Below are 26,408 nucleotides of genomic sequence, written 5' to 3' on the forward strand. Positions count from 1 at the left end.
GCACCTGCCTTATCGCTTGCAGGGCAGGGCGTCCCGCAACAAGCTGCAGCACCTACGCGCTGAAGGAAAACAACTTCTAGTGTTTCAAATGGGAGCATGTCATTTTGCTGTGTCTTTAAGGTCATTAGCTCCATTTGTCCAAATCTGTGAACTGAAACTTCCTTTATACATGGCTGCCACTACCTATGATGTGTCTTTTCAAAATAATCACTGCCCCATATTACTGAATGTATCTTTTTCTTATAAGATGTAGCCCAAGTCATTTTGTATTTATTAGAGTTGTCCCTAACAAGCCTGAATTATGCCACTTCAGGACCCACTTCTGAGAAAAGTGGTTTTATGTTATATCAGAAACACATTTGGGAGGCTATCCAGGGTTGCGCAGAAACTCAGCGGGGCTGTCAGAGTGAATTAAGTAGGCAAGCACATGCCCCAAAAGCTTTCATGATCTGACATCACTATATTTTGAGACAATTTCTTACTATAAAGTAACAGTTAAGCAACACTCCCCCATACCGCTTCGGAACTGATTTTTGGTGTCCATTTTAAATGTGTTTGACCTGTTCTTCTTGGAGGCTTCTTTGCTGTAAATCAATTAGGTGTCAGTGTTGAGCTCATTCCAATCTAAAAGAACTCGGGGTGTAAAGCAATGGGGAGTGAATGAGGAAACTGATGACACCTCGGATTATCACAGGTGAGGTTTTCAATTGGTTTAATGGAGCAAGTTTGACATTCTGCAGTGTTTGTAAAGAACATAACCTTAAAACAAGTTATCTAAACAGGCAGCAAGCATGTAGAAAAGAAAACTCATTAACTGAACAACGAACTAGGTCTGACAATGTAAATTTAACCTCCCACAATCCCACTTATTACGCCCTGCCCATGCAAAGTGTCATGGGTATTAGACCATAGACAAGCATATGGTTCATTCCAGTAAACAAAACCCTGATGTCTGGTTTCAAAGCCTAGCAACCACTTCTAAGACTCAGGCCTATTCATCCTAACCAAGTTACTAGTGAATTGAACCAAACACGTCCTCTCCTCCAACTGCTTTGATAGGGGGCTTAAGTCATTCCTTCAGCTCAGTGGCTGTCTCTAAAACAAAAATGCTGAGATGAAGTTACTAGGAGTGGTCTTTTCAAGCCCAGTTCCAGAGTTGACTAAGGCAGAAAGCAAAGCCGCGACGCCGTGCCAGAAGGACTGACCCCCCCCCCCAAAAAAAGAGAAGGGAAAAACAAAAAGGCAAGGCAGGAGGGTGTGGTCAGCAGAAAACACATGTGCAGAGAGTAATTAAAAGCATACTGCGACATTTCAATGTGCTGAGTCTCAGCTGTGACTGGGAACACGTCTCTGCAACTCAACCCAGAGAGGCATCTATCTCTCTGAGGCTGTGTGTGTGTGTGTTTATGTGTAAGTGCCGAGATGAAGAAACGGAAGGACGAGAGATCAGAGTGCTCAGAAAGAGGGGAAGACTCTTGACAAGAGAAGGTTGAAAAATGAACAGAGGAAAATGGGGAACAACTGCGTCACACAGTGAGTGCAGAGAGCTGCTTTTGACATTACACTAATTTCCGGCAACCATTCCCTAAAATTCCCACACACAACAAGAGGTGAGGAAACATGGTATAGAGTCCACTGGGAAGACGAGTTTCACCAGGACGTCAGAGTCCACAAAAACACATTCATGAATAACTAAAGAGGCGAGGCTAATGGCAGCAATAACCACGCAAGGGCCAAACGCACTGCCTCTTTACATGGCACTCAGCTGTTTACAGCATGGACCACAGGGAAAGCTGAACAAATACACATGCACTCCACAACACAAACATCAATAATGTGAGAAAAATCGCATTTCTTCTTTCTGTAGTAAAGCCCTGCACAAGGCATCATCAGTTCAGTGTGTCAGTACATTTCTCTCCACCAACTCTGTAAAGGGCATCACTCCTATAGGATTCCATATATGGTAGTATTGACACTTTTCTGATGACTGATCCACTATAGATCGGACATTAGGAGATCAACCAATCTCCGCTAACACCTTGATCACCTTGGCGCAGGACTTGGGAAACATTACTGTTGATATTTTGTGATGCTCTGTTCATTTAATGTACTGGTTTGTGCGTGTATTCACATTCAACGTTCACATGCTATGTAGCACACACTGTGAAATGCAAATGTCTTAAGTTCATTAAAAACGCCTTTAATAAATAAAAATACTTCTGCTTTCTGTGTTCTGCTGATGGGATAATGAGAGTGTGATCCTGACAACTGGGGAGCCCACCTGCTAATCTGTATGATACATGACTTACTACAGGCCGAATGTTCCCCACAGAAGATGCGGTGCTTTGATAAAGTTAAAGATAATACATTAAGTATTTGCCACACTACTGGAACAACGGGTCAGGCCACCACTGTGTGTTATTGTGTGCACCACACAATTGAAATGTAGTGACCACCAGGTCATCCACATTCCTTACTCATGTACTGGAGAGGTATACCTGGAAACAGCTTGAATAAGGACTAGCACTGTTATCTACCTTAACAGAAGGGGTGGGAGTTATGATACCATCCAGACCATATGATCTGCCATCTCGATATTCAGGCCACGATATGATTTTATTACCGGCAGAACCCAACCTTCACAACCCCAAAAAGAAAGACGATCTCATCCCTGTATTGGGTTAACAGGCCACAGAATCCAGTGTACTACAATATTTTCTGGCCATGTGCAAGAGAACTCCCATCCTGTTGCTCTGTCCAACACGTTCTGCAAGGATACTTTTACGGCCCGTCATGGCTGTAGCTATGGTCCGTTTGAGAGTTGCAGTAAAGATCAAAATAATGTCAGACAAACATGCATTTGCTGGGCATTTGCTTCAGCTACCTTCCTTGTACACAGGGCTCCGACTGCCTGTATTTTGGGGGGCTTCTGGGTATTACTGCTGTACTACTACACTGTCAGTAAATTCTGTCAGACAGCTATGTGACGGTACAAATTAAGGATACATGTTGGCTTTCTGAAGCCCAATGCATGTTCTTAAGAAATACTGATCTCTCTTACCTTAACATGATGTTGACCTTATTCCTGTAAATTCACGATTTATGCACCGTGTTGATTATTGTACACAGGGGCACTGATTGGCCATGTTTAGGGAAACCACAACGTCAGACAGTGTGACATCACGTTGATGACATATCCTGCACTTTCTGACAAGACCATTCTTCTCACTTACCACTTCCAGACATTCTCCCATACCCGAGAAGACAGGAAAAAGAGAGCCACCTATTCCTATGTCTTTGCCCGTCCAAAGGTCCTATCTGGAAAGTCACCACATCAGTGACTCAACCTCATATAAACATGGGGAGGCAAAACCAAAACTGATGTGGCCTAAGTTCTCACTGACCCTGACTGTAAAGACAGAAAATGCAATGGTTGACTTAATTGTTATGCTCACTCCACTAGCAGCAGTAGGTGTGAAGTCTGCTGTGCAGTGCTCATCCTTTATGAAATAACATTACATTTCCATGTTATGGAACATATGTATGACAATATCAATAACCTAACAAATGCCTCGCAAGTGTCCAGGGTTTGGTTGAAATGCCAACACCACAGCAGTTCATTTTTCTGATTTTCTAACCAATAACAATTGTAGAGTGATGAACAATTTGTACTGATCAAAACCTGTCTGAAGCCTGATTACATTTGCATAATTAAAAATAGAAATGATGAGCAAGGGGGAGAGGTACGAGTTAGACCACAGAACAATGCATGCATTTTAGATCTGTTTAAATGTGACCATACACTCTGAGCTGGAGAAAACTGTGCAAATACAGTATGTTTTGAAATGTATGCACATATTCCAAGAAAGACGCAAACCTTTATGGGTACAGAGAAAAAATCTGCACATACAACTTTCCTTTGCAAAAAGTAAGAGCCAAAGAAATAAGGCTTCAATGGCAGAGAGAGGACATCAAATGAAGAATTAGGGTTCGCTGAAGTGCAGTCCCAAGGAGAGCTGCAGACACAAAGCCTCTTGGTATACCCGGGATTGTGACATAAGTCCAGTGTTCCCCACTTTTAATAAAACACCCCTCAGAATGCCAAACAAAACACCAATAACAGGAGCAGGGAGAACAACCTCCTATTAGAGGTTATAAAAGGCAACAGACACAGCCCTGCCCTCTAGACAGAAAAAAGAGAATCACATGCAGCACTCACAAACAGAGGGAGGACAAACAGAGCATGTCTTATGCCTGTATGTGAACTCTCAACTCTGACATCACCATGCCAATCAGCTGGCACTTTCTGCTTGAGAGTCTAATACTTACAATTCCAGTATTGACAAAAATCAGAGGCACATCACAAGCAAATGGGGCACCTTGTGTAAAAGTAGTAAACTAAATACCTGTTTTGTTAATTCTGAAGTCTTACAGAGATGGAAACGATATTCTAGGTGTATGTTGTGCCTGGTATGAGCTTTTTTTTTTTGGCTTTCAAAGACCTAGGCTCTGTTTGACAGCTAAACTTTCAGTGTTCAATTATTTATTTAAAAGTTGGGAGAGATCCATATGCTATGGTGCATCTACAGTAAGTGTGAAATGTATAGGATTAAAACGTCAGTATTCTCACAAATTAAGGGGAACCAGACATCAATTGACATCTAATTGACATTTACTCAAGATAATTGTAGAGTGTGTAGGGTGTTGCCTTAAGCTTTTCACAAAATACCTCAATAACTGACATCCCAAGTCATTCAGGTCTTACAGCTAAACTTTACTTTAGGTGGTACTGCAGTGAAGATAATCTTTCAGAGGTTTACATCTACAACACCATTCCATGAAATCAACACTGAAATAGAGAGGCCCTCTGACATCATGATTAACCCTGTTGCTACCAAGAATTAAGTTTTAGATAGCTTAATTATTATTCTTGAAAGCACGAGCACATACAAAACGAACCCAATAAATGCAGCATCGCTAGAGATATGTTGCTGAAGAGGCACTGTATTATTTTAACCTACCTAAGGAGGATGAGTTGGGAAAATGAGTTGAAACCTGACAAGACGGTGTTCAGAAGTAACGTTAACGTTATTTATATGAACTAAAGGTAACATCAGTTTGCTCTCAAATTACCTAGTCCCTCTAGCTAACCACAGTTACTTTAAGTGTCACGATTAACGGTACTTGTTAGATAACTAATGTTACATGTTAATACATCTGTCAAAATAGATTATTGCGAAATAATTGGCCAAAACTGCCGTCACGTAATGTTAGCTCACATTGGCTAACTAGAAAACATTCTCTATAATAGTGTCAACCTCCCAAATATATGTAAGGTTTTCATCATGTCAGGCAATACCATCGCATCCCAGCTGACTAGCCAGTTAAGATACACAATTAGCCAGCTGGTAAGTGACCTAACTTTGCTTGTAAGCCTCTCATCACGCTACTAGGCCGTCGTCGCGGCCGTCAGAGTTAACGTTAGCTGCTAAATAGCTAGCTCAATAGCTAAGCAAGTACCAATAACTAGCTCTAAAGATACACACAAGAAGTCGTGCGGTCAATAGAATATACGGAAACTACTGTTGTGTGTTGGTAGTCTGTATGTCGTAAAATAACTGTGGTGAATTTTGATCAAATACCACAGTAACTACATAACGTTACCGCTAACTTTAGCGCGCCTGTCAGTTTGGAGGACGGAATGGTTTGGGTGGCTTTAGCAAATGTTAACGTTAGCTCGAAATCTCATCTTCCACCTAACATTAGCTAGCTATCCAGCAAGCAAGCTACGCTAGCTAGCTTACCTCAGATACTTCATCTTCGTCGCTGCCAGATCCGGGACCAGACGAGAGCACTGCGGCTGCAGCGAGCTTAAAATCAATCCTATCTGCTGTGGGCCCACCTGCCTCACCGAAAAAGCGTACTTTTTTCCCTCCTGCGCCAATACCAAGGCCCCCAAGTCCGGCTCCTGGTGTGGCTCCAACCCCCATCCCTAAAGCAGGGGAGCGAGGAGTCACCGCGTCAATCTCGTCCTCGAAGCCGTCCGTCATCACTGCTGTCCCGGCTACTGCATCCTGCATAGTTATTTAGATATTACACGTATTGGTCAAAAGTAACCTATTCTTATTACTTTCTTTGTGGTTATATTGCTTGAGAACAGTCAAGCTTCACTTCAGAAAAATCCCGAAACTCTCCTGAAGCGATCCTCTTTCCCTCAAGCCATTAACTTTCTAACAACCTAACCTATGTCGTTCCATATGTGTATGATCCCGCCCTACCACGACATTTGCGGTATTCATTGGTTAGGGGGGTTACTCTCTCATTATCATTGGCTTACATTTGTGATGGTCAGGAAAACGCACGCGACGTCAAGGTTGGTTTACAAGAAAGCTTCGAGACAGTTGTTTTAAAAAGACTATTGGACAGTGACACGCCTATCACATATTCCCACCCTCGCAATACGCCTAGTTCTGCCATAACATCGGAGATATAGAGGTTAACTTAGGTTAAAGGTAAAAGCTGTTGGCAGACAATGACGAACTGTTACAAAGCACATGTTATAATGCAAGTCATTGATCATCACCTAGCTACTGGTAATTATCCGGTCCTCAGTATATGGATTTGAACCTAAAATATTCAAACTAGTGGTTGAAGAGCCTATGTTGAAATAAATCAGAACCACAAATATTCAAACTAGTGGTTAAATAGCCTATGTTGAATTAAATCACAACCACAAATATTCAAACTAGTGGTTGAAGAACCTATGTTGAAAGAAATCTGATTTAATTCCAGAATTTCTCTCTCTATGGGATAAGCTTTGGGATTTTGTTTCCTGGAAATTTTAACACAAAATGCTTGGAATATACAGAGATTATGGTCTGCATATGGGTCATAAAACCACCACCCCAAAAAACTCAACTCATTTGCCACTAGCTGCTACCTCTTGGTCTTGGGGTCTTGTCAAAATGACACTAATGCAAGACTTGAGGGTTTCCCAACAGAGCATTCCCAGAGCTTCACACTCCCTCCAGTGGCTTCCTCCCACCAAGGAGGTATTACTTGGCCACATTCGGATAGTTGTTTTTTTGCTTAGGAAGGTTCCTAACTAACAGTGACAAGAGCTTTACGAAAGGAAAGGATATAGTACCACCGCACAATTCCTTGTGACAACAACCCAATCAACGTGCTTCACGTCAATAACATCCACCTTTGCATAATTAATAGCCTAGTGTAAGTGCAGTTGGATTCTCTTAGAACCAGGGCTGTCTTTTCTGAAGTCCCTATGAATTCTACTACGCATATTTCCTTGACCTCATGACATTATCCATCGAGTTCAAGGAAAAGTGGTTGGGAAAAGACGATAAGACAGACTAATCGTGTGAAGGCAGATGTTATAAACGTTGATCGGTTGTTGATTGGGATGTTGTTGCTGCCACAAGGAATTGTGGGAAGATATTATCTCCTTTCTTTTAATAAAGGATGCTGTGACTGACTGATCTTAACCAATCATCAATTAGAATTAGTTCCGGGTATACCTATCGTAGATTCTCCCACCCATCGTTGACAGATGCTCCAGTGTACCCTATGCTAAAGGAGATACAAAAGGACGCATTGAAGCTCCTTTCCTAACCATTTAGAGAATTTGACCAGCTCTTATCATAGTTGTCACTTAGATACTTCCAGGTCATTTCACTCAGTTAGGAACCTTCCTAAGCAAAAAAGACTATCCGAAAGAGGGCGAACACCACTTATCATGGCTGCCACCTAGATCCTATGGGGCCATTTCACATAGTTTGGAACCTTCCTCAGCAAAACAGACTACAGTCCTTGCTTCATGGTGCTCAGTTTTTGCATCAAAACAATGAAGAGCCAATCAGCTAAGCTGCAAATGCCACATGACCGATGACCACAGTAACCAAAGCCCTACATTAGCTGAGGTCGAATAGTACATCCTATTGTCTTTTCCTAACCTCTTTTTGTTGACTTCAATGGCAAATGTCATCAGGTCAAGGAAAGATGTGAAGAAGAATGCATAAGGACTAAGAGAATCCGACTGCACTTACAGTAGGCTATGTAATTATGCAAAGGCGGATGCTATTGACGTGGGTCATGTTGATCCGTTGTTGTTGCTGCCGCAAGTAATTGTAGAGTGGCATTATCTCCTTGCCTTTCTCAAAGGATGCTCCAGTGTACCCTATGCTAAAGGAGATACAAAGGGAAGCATTGAAGCACCTTTCCAAAGCATGTAGAGAATTCAACCAGCTTATATTATGGCTACCACTTAGATACTTCCATGCCATTTCACTCAGTTAGGAGCCTTCCTCAGCAAAAAGAAGTAGCCGAACGGGGCCCTAGTGTACCTTGTGCCAAAGGAGATAAGAAAGGGAGTATTGAAGCACCTTTCCTTAGCATTTAGAGAATTCGAACAGTCCTTCTCATGGCTGCCACTTACATACTTCCTGATCATTTCACTCAGTTAGGAACTTTTCCCAAGCAAAAATGTGACCGCAGCCATGCTCATGGCCATGCTTGTGCATGATTGAAACCAGCCTATGGAAACAAACTTCTTGGCACCAACAGGGGTGGACAGTAACAAAGTACATTCCACATACTTTGCTGCACTTAAGTCAATTTTTTGAGTATATGTCGTATGTACTTTAGTATTCATTTTTTTAGAAACTTTTGACTTTTACTCCACTACATCTGAAAGACAAATATTGAACTTTTGACCCCACTACATTTCAATGAAGGTTCCCGTTACTCATTACTTAGAAGCATAGTCTTAACTTAACTTAACGCAGATTACATTTATTTTATTTCCTAAAATGCCATAGGCGATACGCTGCATTCATCACAGGAGAAAATTGCATCCATATGTGAATACTGGCAGGCAGGTGGCGCTAAAGATGCATGACTTGAGGTCTAGTGGATTGTGGCCGTTCTTCCACAATGGCTCCAGCCTCCAAAAAGGCTCCCCAGGCACAGAGACGGATTATGAAGCCATGGGCCCCTGGGCCTGGACATGTAACCCCCCCCCTTGCGCACTTGCTAAGCATTACTTTTTTCACCTGTACCTCAACAGGATTTACAGCACACATACACATTTTTCTAAGGCAGCACATGTACCCTCAATTAAAGCCAACAGCAAATTCACAAAATTCACCTCTATCAAACACAAATAAGAGATACATAACAGATACATAACAGAAATAATCAGAAACTAGTCTGATCCCATTTCCCCCAATTCTCATGGCAGGTAAAGGTCATAGATTAAATGTTTTTAGGCTGATGATCAGTCCCACCTCTTCACCAGTTATTGTTGTTGCCTCAATTTGACACTGAGGACAGGAAACAGAAGATTGCAGGAGGAATCAGCATCAGCAAAGTATTCATCATTTTGAATGACTGCAGGATAGAGCCTGGATGCTCGAGGGACTGTCACTTTCGTGACCAGATGGCCTACCACAATAAAAAAAGGACATTGTCCTTATTGCCCCTAACAACTGTGTCTGGGTCCCCATAGTGCCTAAGAATGTCAACTGTTTGATGAAATCAAAAGTCTTCTTGAAGTCAATGAAGGCAGTTACAAGAGGGAGTTTCATATCTTCTTCTCAACGTCTATGTATCTACTGCACACAGCTATGGCCATGTCGAAAGCTGAATGCAGGATTATACAAAAACAGCACTGAAGTAAGAAAACAGATGAAACGTTTTGCTGTGTTGTCCCAGGGTTCAGCCAGGCTTAAGATGCCCTTCGAAGTCCATAGTCCTGGGATAAATATGGTTTAGATGGCCAAGAGAGGATTTCAGAGCTTTGGTTGGCTGTTCATGACAAATGACAACTCAGTTTCAGTTTAACTGTAACAAGTTCTGAAATATCCCATTCCAGACATCATGTATACACTCAGGAACTACTGCCGACATACTCCGTTAATTGGGCTAAACCTAAATATACCTTTGGAATCGTCAGCACAGCAATGACATGATGCTTGTGCGCACAGCTAGTATGTACAGGAGAATAATAAAGCTATAAATTGTGCCCTGTGAGGTATAAGAGGAAACAGGATTTACACTGAAGACTGAAAATGTCCTATTAGCAAGACAATTTAGTGCAGCCGAAATGCTAATCCATTTGAATGCATGGTCTACACTACAGTGTCACGATTTGCACAAATACAACAACACTACATTTGTCTGTAGCTATAACAAAAAATCATCAGTGACCACATGTACCCGGTGGAAGCTGGACAGGAATGTTTCAAGTATGTTGCCCCCAAAAAAATAGTTTCTAGCATTCTAGGCGAAAGTCAACTGAGAAATTGGTCAGTAATTAGTTAAGAAACATGGGTCAATGCAATTTCTTATGAGCGGCCAAGCACAGCTTATAACTATAACGTAGCTCATAATTGCTCATGTTAAAGTTGTCTACTGGATCTTATTGTCCCCATTACTTCTTTTAGGAGTGTGATTGGGATGACATCTAGACTGGACTACGTGATATGGAATACAATATGCATGAGTTTCCAAGGAGACTTGCTGAAATTGGCTCAATCTTCCAGAGGAAGGGAGCATATATCTGCTTAAGACACAGGAGCGATTTGTGATCATGATGACCCAAATCTAGCTGATTAAAAATGGTAGAGAAATGATAGGGAGTCCAATTCCATTTCCACTGGAGAGGCAGACAGATGAAAGGACAGTACCATAATTACAAGATTTCTATTGTTTTAAACAAAAATCTAGAGTTATATTGATTAGTTTAAGCAAAGTACAAAGCTCTGCATCGTTCACCTTTTCATTCTGAGGGAATATCTCTTATCCCTTTGCGATAAACAAGATGCTTACTGCCTGTATACGGCTCAGTTTCCCTCATAAGAGCAAAACTAATTAAAACATTTAAATTTCAGTAGTACTACTAACTTTAAAGTTGATATTGTATCATACTTCGATTCACATGAATTCCATTGATTTTCTGATTGACAGACGTTTGCCCCTGCTCTAAAGAGCAACATCTGAGAAAATAGATGAGAATTGCTAGATAGCTGTACGCTCTGGAATATATATGAAAATATGCATAAATATGAGTTAAAATGTGATCAGATCATCTAAGTTATAATAGGCTGATTGAATGTTTATTTACAAACAATTGTGTCCATTCATTTATTGACCATCGTGGAACAGTAAATAACCTTATGGCAATGCATGTTAAGCCCTCTCTTCCAAGATGGGTGTGAACTCCTTTAACAATGATTTCAAGTTCTGCCAGTATATGTCCACTGTGACTGCCATTTCAAAATCCCAAATCTCTTATGCTTTAACCATTCTTTTTTGTGTTTAGAATCGTTCTTCTGTAAAACACACCTTCTGTTGAACTTCAGTTCAGACAGCTACCCTGACATTCTACTGCAGAATTTCCTTGTGCAATGCAGAATTCATGGATCGGTCAACGATGACATGTGGTCTTGGTTCTGGCTGGTAATGAAATGATCCTGACTGGCCAGCCTTTTACCCCACACACTGCAAGTCAGGGCACACAACTACACATCCCAGCCGCATCAGTTCACCCATAGAAGTTCTGATAGACAACCTGCCCCGTAGATGTGCATTGGCCCTGCCAATCTCTATGCACTACATTCAGACCAGATACACCCTCAAACAGCCATTTCCTCACCTACCTCGTCTTACACTTCTCATTTAAAATGGTTACTTTACTTGTTTGGTAATGCTCTAAAATTTAAAATAAGACTGTCTTTGTAAAACAGTTTTCTTCAAACCAGTCACCTAAAATATGCAGATCAACCACTGTAATACTAGCGTGACAGGTATGCATTAACATTAGCAGTGGAAGGTGTGTTGAGCATCTCACAGTCATGGGCAATAAGGGGTCAAAGGTAGCCAGGTGTTCTGTTGAAAAAGACTAGCAATATGATAGAGCTAGACACTTTTTTTATTGAGTGGATAAAAATTATATATACAGATTCAAATCTCAAAAACACAAAAATATACACAGTACTCTGCCTCACATTTCATGCAGTGGAAGTAAGAGAGAAAATTAGAGTAGACTGAACTGACTTTTGGATTTGCTGTAATCCATCATGTGCAACAGTTAATTTCCCATGAAATGTAAAGATAAAAGTCAACAAGTGACCCCCTGGTTCGACATCTGGAAGGTAAAAAATCTTAATGCATCAAAAGCTTGATCATATACTAGCGATGCAGTTCACGGCCCCCCTCTGGTGACACCCTAATTGACCAGCTCGACACAACGACACAATCCCTGCTGAAAAAATATTTGTAATATAAATAGTGCACACCAAACTGTTAAAAATGTCTTTCTATTGGTTAGTGCCTAACTACAAGTCATTTAAAACTCTGGATGTCTTTTTTTGTCCCACATGACCAAGATACTTGTAACAGTTAATGCTGAGGTTCATTCGCTGACCATTTGCAGGGAGTGGACATAATATGTTAACCAGCTTTTGGATATTTGTTGTAAACACTGTGATGGTGAAGGTGGAGAGCTGGTGGCCATCAAGCCCCAGTCAGTAAAGGATTATGTCTGCAGAGCTGTTCAGATTTCACATCGTGTTCAAAAACTCCTTGACCTGCGGAAAGACAGGAACAGCAGTTTAACCACTAAAAACTATTCATAATTCCTTCCATATATTCAATATAATGCTTGATCACCTGGCTGTAGTGGCATTGTTCTGTTTCTACCAGTTTACTGTACAGCAATCACACTTGGTATTAAACTGCTTGTTTGAAAATTAAATAATTAATAAACAAATCTACGTCATTCTGATGTTGGACTGAGCTAATTCACTAACAGGTAAGAGAGCACACCTTATCTACGACCGCCTCCTGTTTAATTCTGTCATTTTTGAAGTCTTCATTTACGTCCAGAACCAAAATTGGGATGTCCTTGAGGTATTCAAAATCCATTCTGTGGAGAGAGTAGGGCATTATTTATATATATATATTGAGTGTTAATTTTGTCAATACAGCCCAAGACAATATCCCTGACAATAAGAATATCTGCCCATGCCTTTCTCGACCTTCGAAAAACAAAAAACAGGAGGTTTCTTCTGTTTTTCAAGGGATGTCTGAAGCTCCCTCATCTACAAATTGATTTAGATGTATGTGGTCATGTGAAGAACAGATATCAGTCCCACTACCCTCAGGCCATCCACTATGCAGTTTAATACTCTGGGCTGGACCCCCCCCCCCCCCCCCTCCTCCAAAAACGTAACGTAACAGCTTTTATAGTACAACGTTGGTTAGCAAGCTCGCTGGCTTCTATTAGTGCCAACTGGGATGTTGTTAGTATTTAGCAAGACAAGTCTGTTGGCTTTTAGCTAGCCATAATGCTTCTTAAAAGGTAAAGGAAAAATGGAAGACATAATTCATCTCAGCATTACATTCACAGAACACGTGAATATGCACAGTAAACAGGGAAGCGATCACATACTGTGTAGTTCGGTGGGAGAGCCAGCATTCATGCTTGTAATGTAGCTTCTCCAGATACTCAAGTGGAATGCCCTGTTCCTCTTCACGCCCTCGTGTGTGTAAACGCTCCATACACCTCTAACATAGACATGGGTTATTCATCAGTTCATTTTATTTCTATAGCGACTGAGGACAGGATACTGTAAACCACAATAGAACACAGAAGGAAAATCATGCCATGTCATTGCATTCTCTTTAGAAACAGTCACAGACAGCACCTTGAATGCTGGAATTAACAAAGGTTCCAACACAAACAATTAGTTTAGGTTGTGTACTAACCTCTGGGTTTGCCCGCAGATAAATCATGCCATCTAACTCAATATCAGACTCAAACTGCGAAAGCAGCCAACTGTGCCAGTCTTGATAAATGGCATATTCTGTCTCGTTCAAGTCCCCAGACTCAAATAGGTTAGAAGCGAACACATACCTGTAGGGAATATACACACACACAAAAAGACTCAATCACAGGTCAAACCTAGCAGCAGTGTTCATTAAGTAAAGGCAAATAACTAATGAATGATGAAATGATGAGACACACAGAGGTCGAATTCTCACAGTGCAGTGTTTTATGCATTGATGTCGTAGAATATAAATAATGATCTAGACAAAGATGCAATTCTTATAGCAGGATAAACAATATTTCTGTGAAATGTGTGCATTTTGGTTCTGATCCAGTCAGGTATGTCACTGCCGTTTGTTTACCTTTTCAGTCCAAACAACTGCATAAAAGCGTGTCTTTGCTTTACATGCAAGGACTGCAGCAATACTCAAAAATGTTCCTTCAGAATTGCATCTGCATCATTGATCTAGACAAATTTGTTTTTTTAGACCAGTTTTTTTTTTTTTTTTTTAACCCTTGGGTAGCCCAACTTCCAGCCTAGAGTATGCCCAAGGCAATGCAAACTCAAATCATACAAAGAGTGGAGGCACAGGTTCTAAACGGCTATAGACCTTTGTTTCACACAACAAAAATGACAAAAACCACGCCTTTGTACTTTGTACTTCTACATCAGTGAAATGAAAGACAGACTTATAAGAAACACATTTTCCACACTGTACCAAAAGTAAAGGCTACACACCGATCACTGTAGACAGAGCGCTCGTAGAACTGAACAGGGTTATCAGCTTGTCGCAGCTTGGCTGAAGGGGGCTGCAGCTGGGAGCGCACTCGGCTGAGACAAGCGTAGGTCTGAAAGGTGTAGGACCATCGGCTGGGTTTATCGTAGAGCATCTGAAGCAGATTGCCACCACTTTTCTGAGACGTGCTGAGCTCCTGAACAAGGTAACACAGGGTAGAAAATAGAAAAGTTAGATTGGCCTCATTCATAGGGATTGGCAGCTGTTACACTTCTATTTACTCGTTTTATCCTTACCTCACACTCGTTCTCTGTTGTCTGCACATTGCACCATTTAGCAATGGGCTCTGGAATGACCTCCCATTCATCTGAAGCCCTCTCCAGCAAGCGCACAAAAGTGGACTTCCCAGCCGCTGTGAGCAAAGGGGAAGATGTTATTTCATTGAATTTCATGTTTAGGGCAATATTGTGCAAGAAACAGAGAAGACGTTGTAGTCAAGGAAGTTTCAGTTTACAATCTAACGTTTCAATACGTAAGTTTGATACCTGACAAATTGGTTCTTGATTTAAAACAGACGGCTTGAGTTGACTGAGGTGCTTGCGCGCGCACTAATTACCACGCTGCGTGCGAATAGATTTTAATAACATTTACTTAGACTGTACATGACCTTCAACGCGCAATTCTCGTTGGTATTGCAAATATCACACGTACTGCACGTAAAGGTGTTTGGTGATAAACAAATGGACATGGCTGGACAAAGCCCCCTCAAGCATGTAATACAATTTTGAGGGAGAACCTAATAAAATCTTCCGTGAAACGAAGCTGCCTCTGAAACATATGTCTTAAGTAAAACAGATTATAGTAAAGGACAACTTCCATCATAATGAATGCCAACAGTAAAAAACAGCTAAATCTACTAACTAATCCAGTTTGTGTTGAACGCGGCACCAGTCGTCTGGATAATGACATTAGATACGTCTGAATTCCAACAACAAAGTTCGAAGCTTGTCCAAATGGTGAACGGTAATGCCAGTGAGTGATCATACTGTAAACATGCATCCTTAAATTAATTAGAATCATCTTTATTGTGTCTCAGGTATTTTCCCAGTATAGTTATAATAAACATGTTTTGGCGCCAATCAGCATTTTGGAAACCTGAAACTAACATTTAAGTCGTAACCCGCCAGCTGTTTTGATCATAGTGATTTTTCTTGATTTCACTTGATACACTCACGAACAAGGGTAGCAAAAAAGGAGAGAGAACAAAATAAAGTATCGTTAAGTGACGTTGGGTTGGATAAGCAGCTAAGTTAGCAATATCCTGGATGTGCCTGCAGAATAGGCGCGCGGAATTTCAGCTTTTCAGCCTGGTAACTTAACTTACATAGAGAACTGGGTGCTTTAAACTCAATTCAACTACCCAGTCGAGCGATTTGTCACGATACTCATGTGACATTAACACCATTTTGTGTTTAATATCGGTACAACTTAACATTAGTGACATCAGATTGTTTTTAAATAATTCAACTTTAGCTTAGGTAACTTAACGTTAACAGTGTAACGTTATAGTTTTACCAGACAACTGCAAGATAACAGAGCACTTACCGATGTTTCCTTCGATCGATATTTTTTTGTTTCTTTTCTCGAAACTATTGTTATACGTTGGACTGGAGCACATTCTCTTTGGAGGTGTAGCCATGGCAAAGACCAATGAAACGTCTTTCAAATACAACTAAATAGTAAAAAAGATATAAATATAAAAAGACTTGACGTTAATGTGTCCCCTTCCTGTACAAAAATATTGTGTCTTCAACCAACTTTGCTTGACAACAATACAGCAGTAGCTTCAATGTTTACGGCGCGTTGCACGGAGCTTCAAAATGCGCCTTGAATCGGAGTTCGCGGCAAGAAAGAAATGGGATGACGTAAAACAGCATCCGGAACGAACTTAGCCAATCAAATATTTATTTAAAAAAAAAAAATCCCCCCCGAATAAACACGTATCCCTGGTATTGAAATTACAACTCTAAGTAATTTGTAAAAATAATAATCTCACATTTACCTGTGAATCAACGTGAAAAAACCTCTTGTCGGTTATCTGCATGTATGCAGTCACTGGATAGCACATGTTCACATTATCCGTGTGAACAAAGTTTTCTTTTGATAAGTTAACTTCACTTCATCAATGGTCTGTAATTTTGGAGGAACCAGAAGAACGATACGATTGGCTTTCGATGAAAAGGTAAAACGTTAAGGGATTCCTGGCTATTTCCATCAATCCGCGTACAGCATCCACAGGAAGTCGCGAGCGGAGGTGCATGGTAACAAACAAACCAAGGCATCACTGGGAGACAGGAAGAACTGCTGACTAATCAACGAATGAGAGTCATTCAGTGTAAGTAATACATGTTATGATGCAATATTTACAATTAATTAGCTGTCTGACATTTGCTAAGTTGTAGTAAAAATGCATTTATGTTGTATGCAATGCCTGTTCGTTTGATGCTGCGGGGTAGCTGCCTAGAAACCTGTGTATCTTCGCAAGCGATAAGTTAGCTAGCAATTCAGTTAACCTAGCTTAAGTTAGGCAATGTTAGTCCCACTTGCCTTTAACGTTAGTCTTGCACATGCTGTACATTCTTATTACTGAAAACGTTCGTGGGCATTTACACAAAAATATCTCAGGATAAAAAGAACACCATTACAGTATGTGGTGGTTTAAACGTTATTATAGCGGGTTAGCTAGCTAGCCAGAATGGTTTGGCTATACTGAATGCTCATTGTTGCTGATACCAAGGGGCATTGAAAAACACTGACATTAATTGTACTTATTGCTTCAGTGTGCGACAAATTTTTCGACGCGAAAAATATGATGTTAGGAGAATGTTTTGGTGGAGAGAGAGAGCGCCTAGAGAGCTATTTTCTACACACATAAATACACATCCACGTTGTTACCCAGCTACAGTTAATCACACACATACTGTGCTGGCATCCAACCAACCACATAGGCTACGTAGTGTTAGACGTATGTACTACACTAACAGATTTCTTCAAAAGACACATAAATTGACCACACAATCTTGGAAGTTCAATGAAGAAAGATTGATCATTAAAGGTTGTGATATACTACATACACACATGTACTGAAGATGCTAGTATGTTGCATTAATGGGACACTGAAAACTCCACTGCTATGCCACCTCCATACCTTACCACATACATTTGTGTTGCACTGTAATAAACAGGGAATCAGATTATTCCGATACCAAACATAAGGGTCATTCCATGCCAAGCACCATCCCATCACCTAGAGGTCCCCTCATGACCCTGTTTTAACACATTTTAATTTTTGTATACCATTACCAACTGTGTTGTGTCCGCCCACCCTCTGCCTTCCCTGCATTCTGTGTCAGTTGTCTGCCGTGTTTCCTAAAGTCTTCAAAGACAACGAAACTAAACAAGCCTGCTAGTTGCGCCACTCGTTACATTACCATTTACACCTATAATGATGATTTAACATTTTTTTAAATGAACTGGTTAACCAGGGATTCACTGTGTGAAAATCAGAAACGGTGTCCTTGAATTTGAGTTTAGAATTTTTGCATGCAGCCATCATTAGCATAGTGCTGTACAGTAAATCACCCAGGGAAAGCGACTGACCTCAGTCTTGGAGCACCTGGACTATGCGGACAACGTAGGGCTTCTGTTAAACAGGCACCATGACATCCAGTGAGAGACAGCCAGCACCATTGGACTTGAGGTCAATGATACTAAGACAAGGGTCCTGAGAGAGAATACACAACCGTTAGCCAAGTCGATATGACCGAAAAGCCACTAGAGTATGTACAGGAGTTTGTCTACCTGGGAGGTAAAGTGGTGACAGGTGGCGACTGTGACCAAGAAACCAGGATCAGCAAACCCAATCGAGCCTTTGCCATGCTCCAGTCCATTTGGAGATCCATTGGCCTCAGCATCCACACGAGGATCAGGACCTTCAAGAGCAACGTCCTCAGTGTGCTGGCTCAGAGTACTGGAAGACCAATGTTGCTGTCAAACTAAATCTCTGGAGCCCGGTAGAAACAGTGGCCATACAAGAGACAACGCAGGTGCGCCGATAGAGATGGCTGGGACAGCTTTTGTCGCATGCCGCCCAACTCGCTACCCAGCTCTGCACTGGACGCCCCAGGGGAAAAGAAACCGTGGGAGACCCAAAGAAGCCTGGCGCAGCACAGTTGAGAAAGAACTGAAATTCAATGGACTGACTTAATTAAGAGACAGCCCCCAAAGTAACAGCAGACCATCTTGGGTGGAGATCACTTGCTATCGTTTCGAGCGCTAGAACTGAACTGAAGTGAACTGACAGGGAATGGCCCATCACTTTTTTTTTCATGTAACACAGAAAGATTTCTGAAGCAAATAATGAACATAAGTGCATTCAGAATAAAGAATAATGAAGTAAACTGTGAAATCCACTACAAGAGTAATACGTAAAAAAAAATTATGACTGACTAATAGGAAAAGGATTTAAGGACATTAAAAGGTAAAGCATAAAATGGAATACTAATGCAGTTAGTATTAAATAACATTACCATGAGATGATGGACATGAAAAGAGAAAATACAACAAAATAAAACATGGTGAACAGAAGTGACAGCTGGAAGAGCACACTTCAATTAAAGGCTCAAACGTTCAACGCAGATGGATACAAATGAGATTGAATCTTCCATTTAAATTTGGCCTGATATTTTCATAATTTAGGTATATGTATAATTCTGCCTCACATTATTTAAACTAGTTACAGGATTTTACACTCCATTCTACAGTTTATTCCACTGGGCAAGTTTATGATGGTACCAGACAATAAAGTGCTTCATAAATGAAAAGGTTTTTTGATTCTTGATTGGCTTGTTTTCAGTGTAATTACTTACACACATTGTAACGGTTTCTTGGACTAGCTGCAGTAAATAAGAGGGGGCAGTCATAGGCTATGTGGGGCTCATGTTCTTTACAACCTTCAAGTTGAGAGAAATTCTTGAGACAAATATGTTGTCATTTTTGTGGTGGAAAAGGATTTTACTGTCAGTTTCAAGTGGATAAAAAAGACTCAAGTATTATCATTTGTTTGACATCAGGAAATAGTTTTTCATTGAAAGTAGAAATGTATTTATCAAGTTGACTTAATGTAATGCTGAAATATCCTGATCTATCCAAGACCTATCCTCGATTACATTGCCACAAATGCTCTCTGTGCTACTATATATCCACAGACAGCCTGCGATTATTTCAACATGTCTGTGTCCGTAATCATCAAATGGGGTGGACAGGAGTACTCAATTAGCACATTGTCCGAAGAGGACACCGTGCTGGATCTCAAGCAGTCCATCAAGAGTTTGACCGGTGTCTTACCAGAACGACAAAAACTACTGGGGTTAAAGCTTAAAGGTAAGGTACCAATGACATGATAGATATCACACAAAGAAATACAGTACTGTGCAAAAGCTTAAGGCACATTTGAAACAACGCTGTAAAGTGAGTATGCTTTCAAAGTTATGTGAATAGTTTTATTTGTACTTATCAATCACCAGCGCCATACAAGGTTTGAAAATCTAAATATATAGACACACTAATGAAGAGGAAAAAACAACTGTGTTAAGTCTAGTATCTAAATCTAGTAAATATGTCTAAAACTTTTGCACAGTACTGAACATATCCTCAAATGAAGAATCCAAACAGCATTTTAGAGTCAAGGTTAGAGTAAGGTACTAGTTAAGCTACATTGCAAGATGACTATAAATACAGGTTTCTTCATTCATCAGGTGATGTGTGTAACTTAATATTAAGGAACCCTCTGAAAAGCTCATCAGATATGTGGTTGGTTTTGCACTGTAGGAAAACCAGCTGATGATGATGTTAAGCTGGGAGCCCTGAAGCTGAAGCCCAACACAAAGATCATGATGATGGGCAGTCGAGAGGAGAATCTGGTAGGTTGTTTTGAAACATTTATGCCTAGAATCTTCAGAGAGAACAAGAAAGATTCCTTGTGATGCTCATTAAATACAGAGTATCATCAACTTGTGAGGCTGGCAGGTTATTATTACTTGTGTTTGTTTCTTTGTCAATTCTGTTCAAACTGTGTTGTTTTTTGAGTTATATGTACGGTGTCTTTGCCAGTAAACAATTTAAAGTGTCTGTCGTTTGTATCATGAAGGAAGACATCATGGCCCCTCCACCTGAAAATGATGATGTTGTCAACGACTTTGACATTGAGGAGGAAGTCATTGAAGTGGAGAACAGGTTGGTTTTTATAACAGGTTGTAATTAAAGCACAAGTCCCTCCCAAACAGAAGAGTACAAATATTGTTTTGAACATTGTATTGCAGAGTAGGTTATTGTTAATTACATTTTGGCTTGATTTTATTGTAATGGCAACATGATGGGGCAATAGGTAATAGATTCTGGTACCAATAACATTTGAGTCCACTTGCTTTCATTTGATATTTGTAGGGGGAAAGGAGCTTGGCATTGTTCAGTCCGAATAAATAAGAATTTGGTACGTCCACTTTTGCCTAAACTGACATCAGCTCCACAAGTCAGAGTGTGGCTTGAGGTCCAGAATGTATTGGTGGACTAGCTTGCATCAACCCCCTTTTGAGATCACGGGAATATTTGAAAAGAGTGAAGACAAATCGGCCGGTGAAATCTTAGTATATGTTTTGGATGTGATGGAAGTCTCCTGAAACGATATCGATTCTCATTTCAACTTCCTTTTCAATACAGAGAGGAAAACTTGGCCAAGATTGCTCGACGGGTGAAAGATTACAAAGTGGAGGAGCTGAACGCTCCGAGGGAAGGCAAACGTTTGCTGGTGCTTGATGTGGATTACACACTATTTGGTAAGTCCTTTGACATGGCTTAACTTTGTTCAGATGCCAATGAGAGAACTTTACGCCGTTTAATTGATGTTGTAGTTAACTAACTGCGGTTGTAGTATTAGTTCATGTGAATTTGTTTTATGTAAGGATCTCATTTTTGTGAATGAAGAAGAATTGCTCATATATGTGTCCTGTGTTCTTCCTTGTTATGTAGATCACAAGTCCTGTGCAGAAACAGGGCAGGAGCTCATGAGACCCTTCCTCCATGAGTTCCTCACCTCTGCGTATGAAGATTATGACATCGTCATCTGGTGTAAGTATATTTCAATCCAGTTTTACTGAGAATTTGTTGAAGCTCTGTTATAAAGAGGCTGTGGTTCCTAACACGGTTGTCAAACTAACTTTTGCCACGCTGTTATCTTATGTTTAGCGGCCACAAGCATGAAATGGATTGATGCAAAGATGAAGGTAAGCTTAATTTTCTAAATAAAGTGTAAAAATACCAAGTGCAGGCTATGACCACAAGAGTGCGCTATTCAGTGAGAGTGTTCCTAGGATGGATGTCACCCTCTGATGTGAAAAATGATCTCTACGGGAAATTCCTCAGCTTTAAATTACACACAATGGTCAATGGATAATACAAGTTGTCTTGGTGATAAAATATGAGTGTTTTTCTTGCTCACATTAATAAACATTGTCAGAGTTAATTCGGCATTTGTCCAGTGGGGGTCAGTCTTTCAAGACCTACAGTTTCATTCCATCTGTACTGGTTTCATTGTTTTGTTCTTGTTTTGGCATTCTAGGAGCTAGGAGTGATGGACAACCCCAACTACAAGCTCACGTTCATGCTCGACAGTGCAGCCATGATCACTGTTCACACTCCAAAGAGGGGTGTTGTTGAGGTCTGTGAACTTGTTTCTGTGTCCATTTCTATACTACAATTACACACAAATGGAACATCCCTTTTAAGACAGAAGAGTTACTTTCAATAATCTATCTAGAAATATGTACTCGTATTGAATTAGTTTAAGCTCTTATACATACCTATCTAGTTACCCTGTCCCAGCTGTCAAATCAGTGTGTCATTGTTTGCATTGTTTGTTTTATTACTTAGGTAAAGCCTCTTGGCGTGATATGGGGGAAGTACAGTGAGTTTTACAGTAAGAAGAACACTATCATGTTTGATGACATTGGCAGGAATTTCCTCATGAATCCACAAAATGGACTGAAGGTACAAAGTGCACAAAGAAAAAAATGAAATAGATTATTTTCAAATTAGATTAATATAACATTTATAAATAGGTTTTAATGTTATCAAATATTAAGATTATATATATTAGTAGTAGTATATAGAAATCATTCTCGATTCCCATTTTTGCTTGTTCTTAGATTCGTCCATTCATGAAGGCACATTTAAACCGTGAGAAAGACAAGGAGCTCTACAAACTGTCCCATTACCTGAAGGAGATCGCCAAGCTAGAAGATCTCTCAGGTCTCAATCACAAACACTGGGAGAGGTGAGCAGTGTCTTCACCTTACTAAATATGAAAGAGATATTATATAAACATGCAGAAAGAGATATTTTTGTACTAAAATGCTTTATAAACATGCAGAAAGAGATATTTAAAATGCTTTATAAACATGCAGAAAGAGATAGTTAAAATGCTTTATAAACATGCAGAAAGAGAATGCTTTATAAACATGCAGAAAGAGATATTTTTGTACAGTTTCTGCTGGTTTTGAATTGGCTAACGACAAGGTAATTCAGCATTTTGTCTTTTTGTCTGCAGGTATCTTTCAAAGAAACAATGAAGACACCTGGGTGGACCTGTGAGCTGATCATTGCAGAACAAGCTCCTTGCAAGACACTGAAACCCTCACCAAATGGCTCTTGGTTTTACAGCCGATTCTTCTCTCCTTTAATTTTTTTTTCTCCCTTCTTCTCCTCTGTCCCTTCATGGTCTTTTATGTGGCATAGGTACTCTCTCATAAGTCTTCGTAGCAATGATCACTACACTGTGCGACACAGACCCTGTTACACCCTAGCATAGCACTCGTTCATCATCTGCCTGAAGCCAAAAAGCGTGACATTATCACTTCTCTGTTTACCTTTCTCCATTTCCTTCCATCTATATGGACATTTTGTTGTGTACACACTACGCTTGTATGCTTTTTAACGTCATGTGCGTGATCCGTCACAGGTTGCAGTATTATAGTGGAAGGAGGGAGTATGTATGGTGTGCAATGGTACTCTGAAGTTGGTTATGGGATTGTCGAATAGCTGAATTTATAGCATCGGTACGGCCCAGATATGGTCTACATCACATGAAGGATCTGCTGAAATATGTGTCCGTCATGGGTGTTACATTTCAGGCAGTTTTCATTTCACCTTTTTGTCAATTGGAATGACACGAAACGAATACGAATGATACCTTTTTCTTAGGTCAAATCTGCATGTGTATCTGGAAACTGTATTTTCAGCGTTATGCAGCGTTGACTGCATTTACACATGGTGGGCATTACTGACTGACGTCAAGAAGTCAAGTCATGTTTTTTCTTCCACTTCCTCTATGTAGTCTCCTGCACCTGGGATTTCCATGACTGTGTTGGTAATGCCAAGGCTAGGCATTCATTTTTTGCATGCGCCGACTACGACTACATTTCATCGAAGCCCGTGTTCAGTTTACACAGTACAGTCTATGATGGAGTACTGCTACGTTTGATAGATTTTTTTTTTTTTTTTTTTTTTTTTTTTTTGTACAAGATTTACTGAGTACAAGATTAAGGACATCCAGTAGCACATTGTTTGTGTTGTACTCGATGCCTAGAACAACAGTTATTACAGTGTTAAGGACTTGTATGCAAGCGGCCCTTGCTGAACTTATTTGGGCAGCGTTTACTGGTTTGCATTGGTGATGAGTTCCTGGAAACTGGTTGCAGTGAATCATTCCAAGGCCGACTCACCTTGGGCATGGCAGGTCACGTCAGGGATGTCCATGTTTCAAATACATCTTTGGGTCATGAACTTTTCACATTCTTCACCTGCTTCTAGCACATTGAGTTGAACAGCTCAGAATCTGTCTGCCACGAATACATTTTACTAACCAAAATATGTAATTGAACATAGCTTCTCACAGTTGCATTGAGCTGAAAAGTTCTCTCTCAATCTGTGCTGCCTGAAAGCAAAACTTGAAGAGGAAAAAAAAACATCAACATCGGGTTTGGAAGCCTATTTGGTTTAAGGATGGGCACAAATCCTGTTTGTTTTCAACTTGAAAGTGAGACATATCTAACACCTAGGAACTGCAAAACTGCTGGGACTTTAATTTTTTTATTTTATAAATATTAGCCTTGGGACTTCCCTCAATGGCATCTTTAACTTCTTGCTCAAATTTACCTGATCCAACTCATTGTGATAGTCGACCCCTAAAGCACATCTGAGGAGATTTGCAGGCTTTATGAGTTTTGCCGTTAGGTTTGCAGCATGGCCCGCTCTGCTGTGCATAACCTAATAGGAGGAAGCATTGTGTCACTTAGCAAGCTATTGGAATTGACAAGGGAATTTGGAAACATTGTTGCCAAAAGGTGAAATGTATCACCGGAATGCTCAAAACATTAGTCAATCGTGAATGAGTCATAGTGTGTCTAGATTTTTACTTTAGTGATCGATATATATAGTCTTGCAGAATCGGAAGGAAATCTTGTTCTGAAAAAGCAGCTTCCGCTATACATTTTCTTTTTATTCACAGTTCAGCTTTCTGGGGATATAGTCTAAACGCAAAATGTTGATGTTGGATACTTAAAGCTGAGTTTTAGATATTCGGGTATACCCTTTAATAGATTGAGCTTTTGTGTGAACATTCACTTGAAACCAGTGGACTTGAATAGAACCATGGAGTGGAAGTGGTAACGGTTGAAATTTCAGCGTACTCCAGTTAAGTATCCTATATCGGTGAGCATTTCTTAACATTTAAGAACTCTGTTTAAATTTAAGATGAAGAAAAAGAAGAAAAGAACAAAACCATATCAGAACACTACTTGGCCTATGCTTTGTGTGTATAATGTGCAGTGCTTCAATTTGTTTTCATCCTTGATGTGACTTGCCATACCTAAGGATTTACGGAAACAAGTGCTATGCTTAAAGCTTTAAAACTGCTCAAATTTCAGGATTTTAGTTTTTCCTCGAACATGAAAAAGTGACAATATGGTGAAGAGTTTGGTTGAATTATGATCGTGCCTGCCCGCTCTCAGGCCTTTGCCCTGAGCAGTTCGATGAGGAAGCAATAATTCATTCCCTGCGTGCCCTGCCCATGGATTCTGGGTCAGCTATCTAGCCTCTAACTCTAGATATACTCATAGCATAGAGTCCTTTAACTTCAGGATTATTATGTCACTTAGAGTCGATACATTGGGAAGAGTTTATGAAAATGCTGTGTAATACTTTGACTGGAAATGTTGGAAGATGGAGGTACTTGTACAAAGGTTCACATTTGTCATTGCATAGTTGGTTTACACTTCAAACGAATCCTGACTGATTAACTAATATTTATTTAGGTTAATTTACATGTGAAAGTGACATTTAGTTGTGCTCTGTGATTTCTGATATGGATTTCCTGCTTCCCTGTATACAACATGAGACCTGTGTATAAAAGCAGATTTCTCTGCTTCGAAAGGGTCGTACCTCAAATGAGTCTGGAATCCTCATCATGTGTTTGTCACACATTTGTTTGTCACACGTTTATGTTTGAAGTATGTATAAATGTGTACGCATTTGATTTATGGTCATATCCTCAATGTAAATAAACAAGTCAAACTTTTTTATAGTATATACCAGTGTGACATGGTTTATTACATAATACTTTTCTGGATTTTGGTTATGAAAAATTCATCCTGGTATGTTTTTCAATTCTTAAACTGGAGATGAAATGATGGATCACTATACTGATGAAAGAT

At 40.2% G+C, this 26,408-nt stretch overlaps 3 protein-coding genes across 6 annotated transcripts in view; 1 reads left to right on the forward strand and 2 right to left on the reverse strand.

The window, feature by feature from the left end:
• ankhd1 (ankyrin repeat and KH domain containing 1) overlaps positions 1-6,251 on the reverse strand; it is a 32,552-nt gene extending 26,301 nt beyond the window's left edge. For all 4 annotated transcript variants that reach the window (XM_012835769.2, XM_012835767.2, XM_012835768.2 and 1 more), the window contains exon 1: positions 5,805-6,251. In XM_012835769.2, coding sequence (XP_012691223.2) covers positions 5,805-6,080 — 276 coding nt within the window. In that variant the 5' untranslated portion in view covers positions 6,081-6,251. The remainder of the gene's footprint in view (positions 1-5,804) is intronic.
• Positions 6,252-11,926: 5,675 nt separating this feature from the next.
• Positions 11,927-16,796, reverse strand: zgc:110540 (deoxynucleoside kinase). The gene is made up of 8 exons (XM_012835770.2): positions 16,646-16,796; positions 16,189-16,315; positions 14,880-14,995; positions 14,586-14,779; positions 13,786-13,933; positions 13,469-13,584; positions 12,844-12,943; positions 11,927-12,605 (listed from the first exon to the last, which is right to left on the reverse strand). Exons 1-8 carry the CDS (start codon positions 16,709-16,711, stop codon positions 12,579-12,581), a joined length of 894 nt encoding a protein of 297 aa, XP_012691224.2. The 5' UTR covers positions 16,712-16,796; the 3' UTR covers positions 11,927-12,578.
• Positions 16,797-16,868: 72 nt separating this feature from the next.
• ublcp1 (ubiquitin-like domain containing CTD phosphatase 1) lies at positions 16,869-26,281 on the forward strand. The gene is made up of 11 exons (XM_012835740.3): positions 16,869-16,978; positions 19,851-20,025; positions 20,473-20,564; positions 20,792-20,877; positions 21,361-21,476; positions 21,670-21,768; positions 21,886-21,923; positions 22,259-22,357; positions 22,570-22,686; positions 22,845-22,972; positions 23,246-26,281. Exons 2-11 carry the CDS (start codon positions 19,872-19,874, stop codon positions 23,265-23,267), a joined length of 951 nt encoding a protein of 316 aa, XP_012691194.1. The 5' UTR covers positions 16,869-16,978; positions 19,851-19,871; the 3' UTR covers positions 23,268-26,281.
• The last annotated feature ends 127 nt before the right edge of the window (positions 26,282-26,408 follow it).

The sequence above is a fragment of the Clupea harengus genome, chromosome 8, assembly GCF_900700415.2.
Source record: "Clupea harengus chromosome 8, Ch_v2.0.2, whole genome shotgun sequence".
In the NCBI taxonomy this organism is placed as follows: Eukaryota; Metazoa; Chordata; class Actinopteri; order Clupeiformes; family Clupeidae; genus Clupea; species Clupea harengus.

Coding starts and splice junctions, on each gene's coding strand:
- ublcp1 (XM_012835740.3), top strand. CDS start 19,872: ATGTCTGTGTCCGTAATCATCAAATGGGGTGGACAGGAGTACTCAATT. Junction 21,477..21,669: donor TGTGGATTACACACTATTTG/GTAAGTCCTTTG, acceptor CTTGTTATGTAG/ATCACAAGTCCTGTGCAGAA. Junction 22,358..22,569: donor CAAAGAGGGGTGTTGTTGAG/GTCTGTGAACTT, acceptor TTTATTACTTAG/GTAAAGCCTCTTGGCGTGAT.
- zgc:110540 (XM_012835770.2), bottom strand. CDS start 16,711: ATGTGCTATCCAGTGACTGCATACATGCAGATAACCGACAAGAGGTTT. Junction 16,316..16,645: donor TTTTTCACGTTGATTCACAG/GTAAATGTGAGA, acceptor TTTACTATTTAG/TTGTATTTGAAAGACGTTTC. Junction 13,585..13,785: donor ATCTGCGGGCAAACCCAGAG/GTTAGTACACAA, acceptor TGTCTATGTTAG/AGGTGTATGGAGCGTTTACA.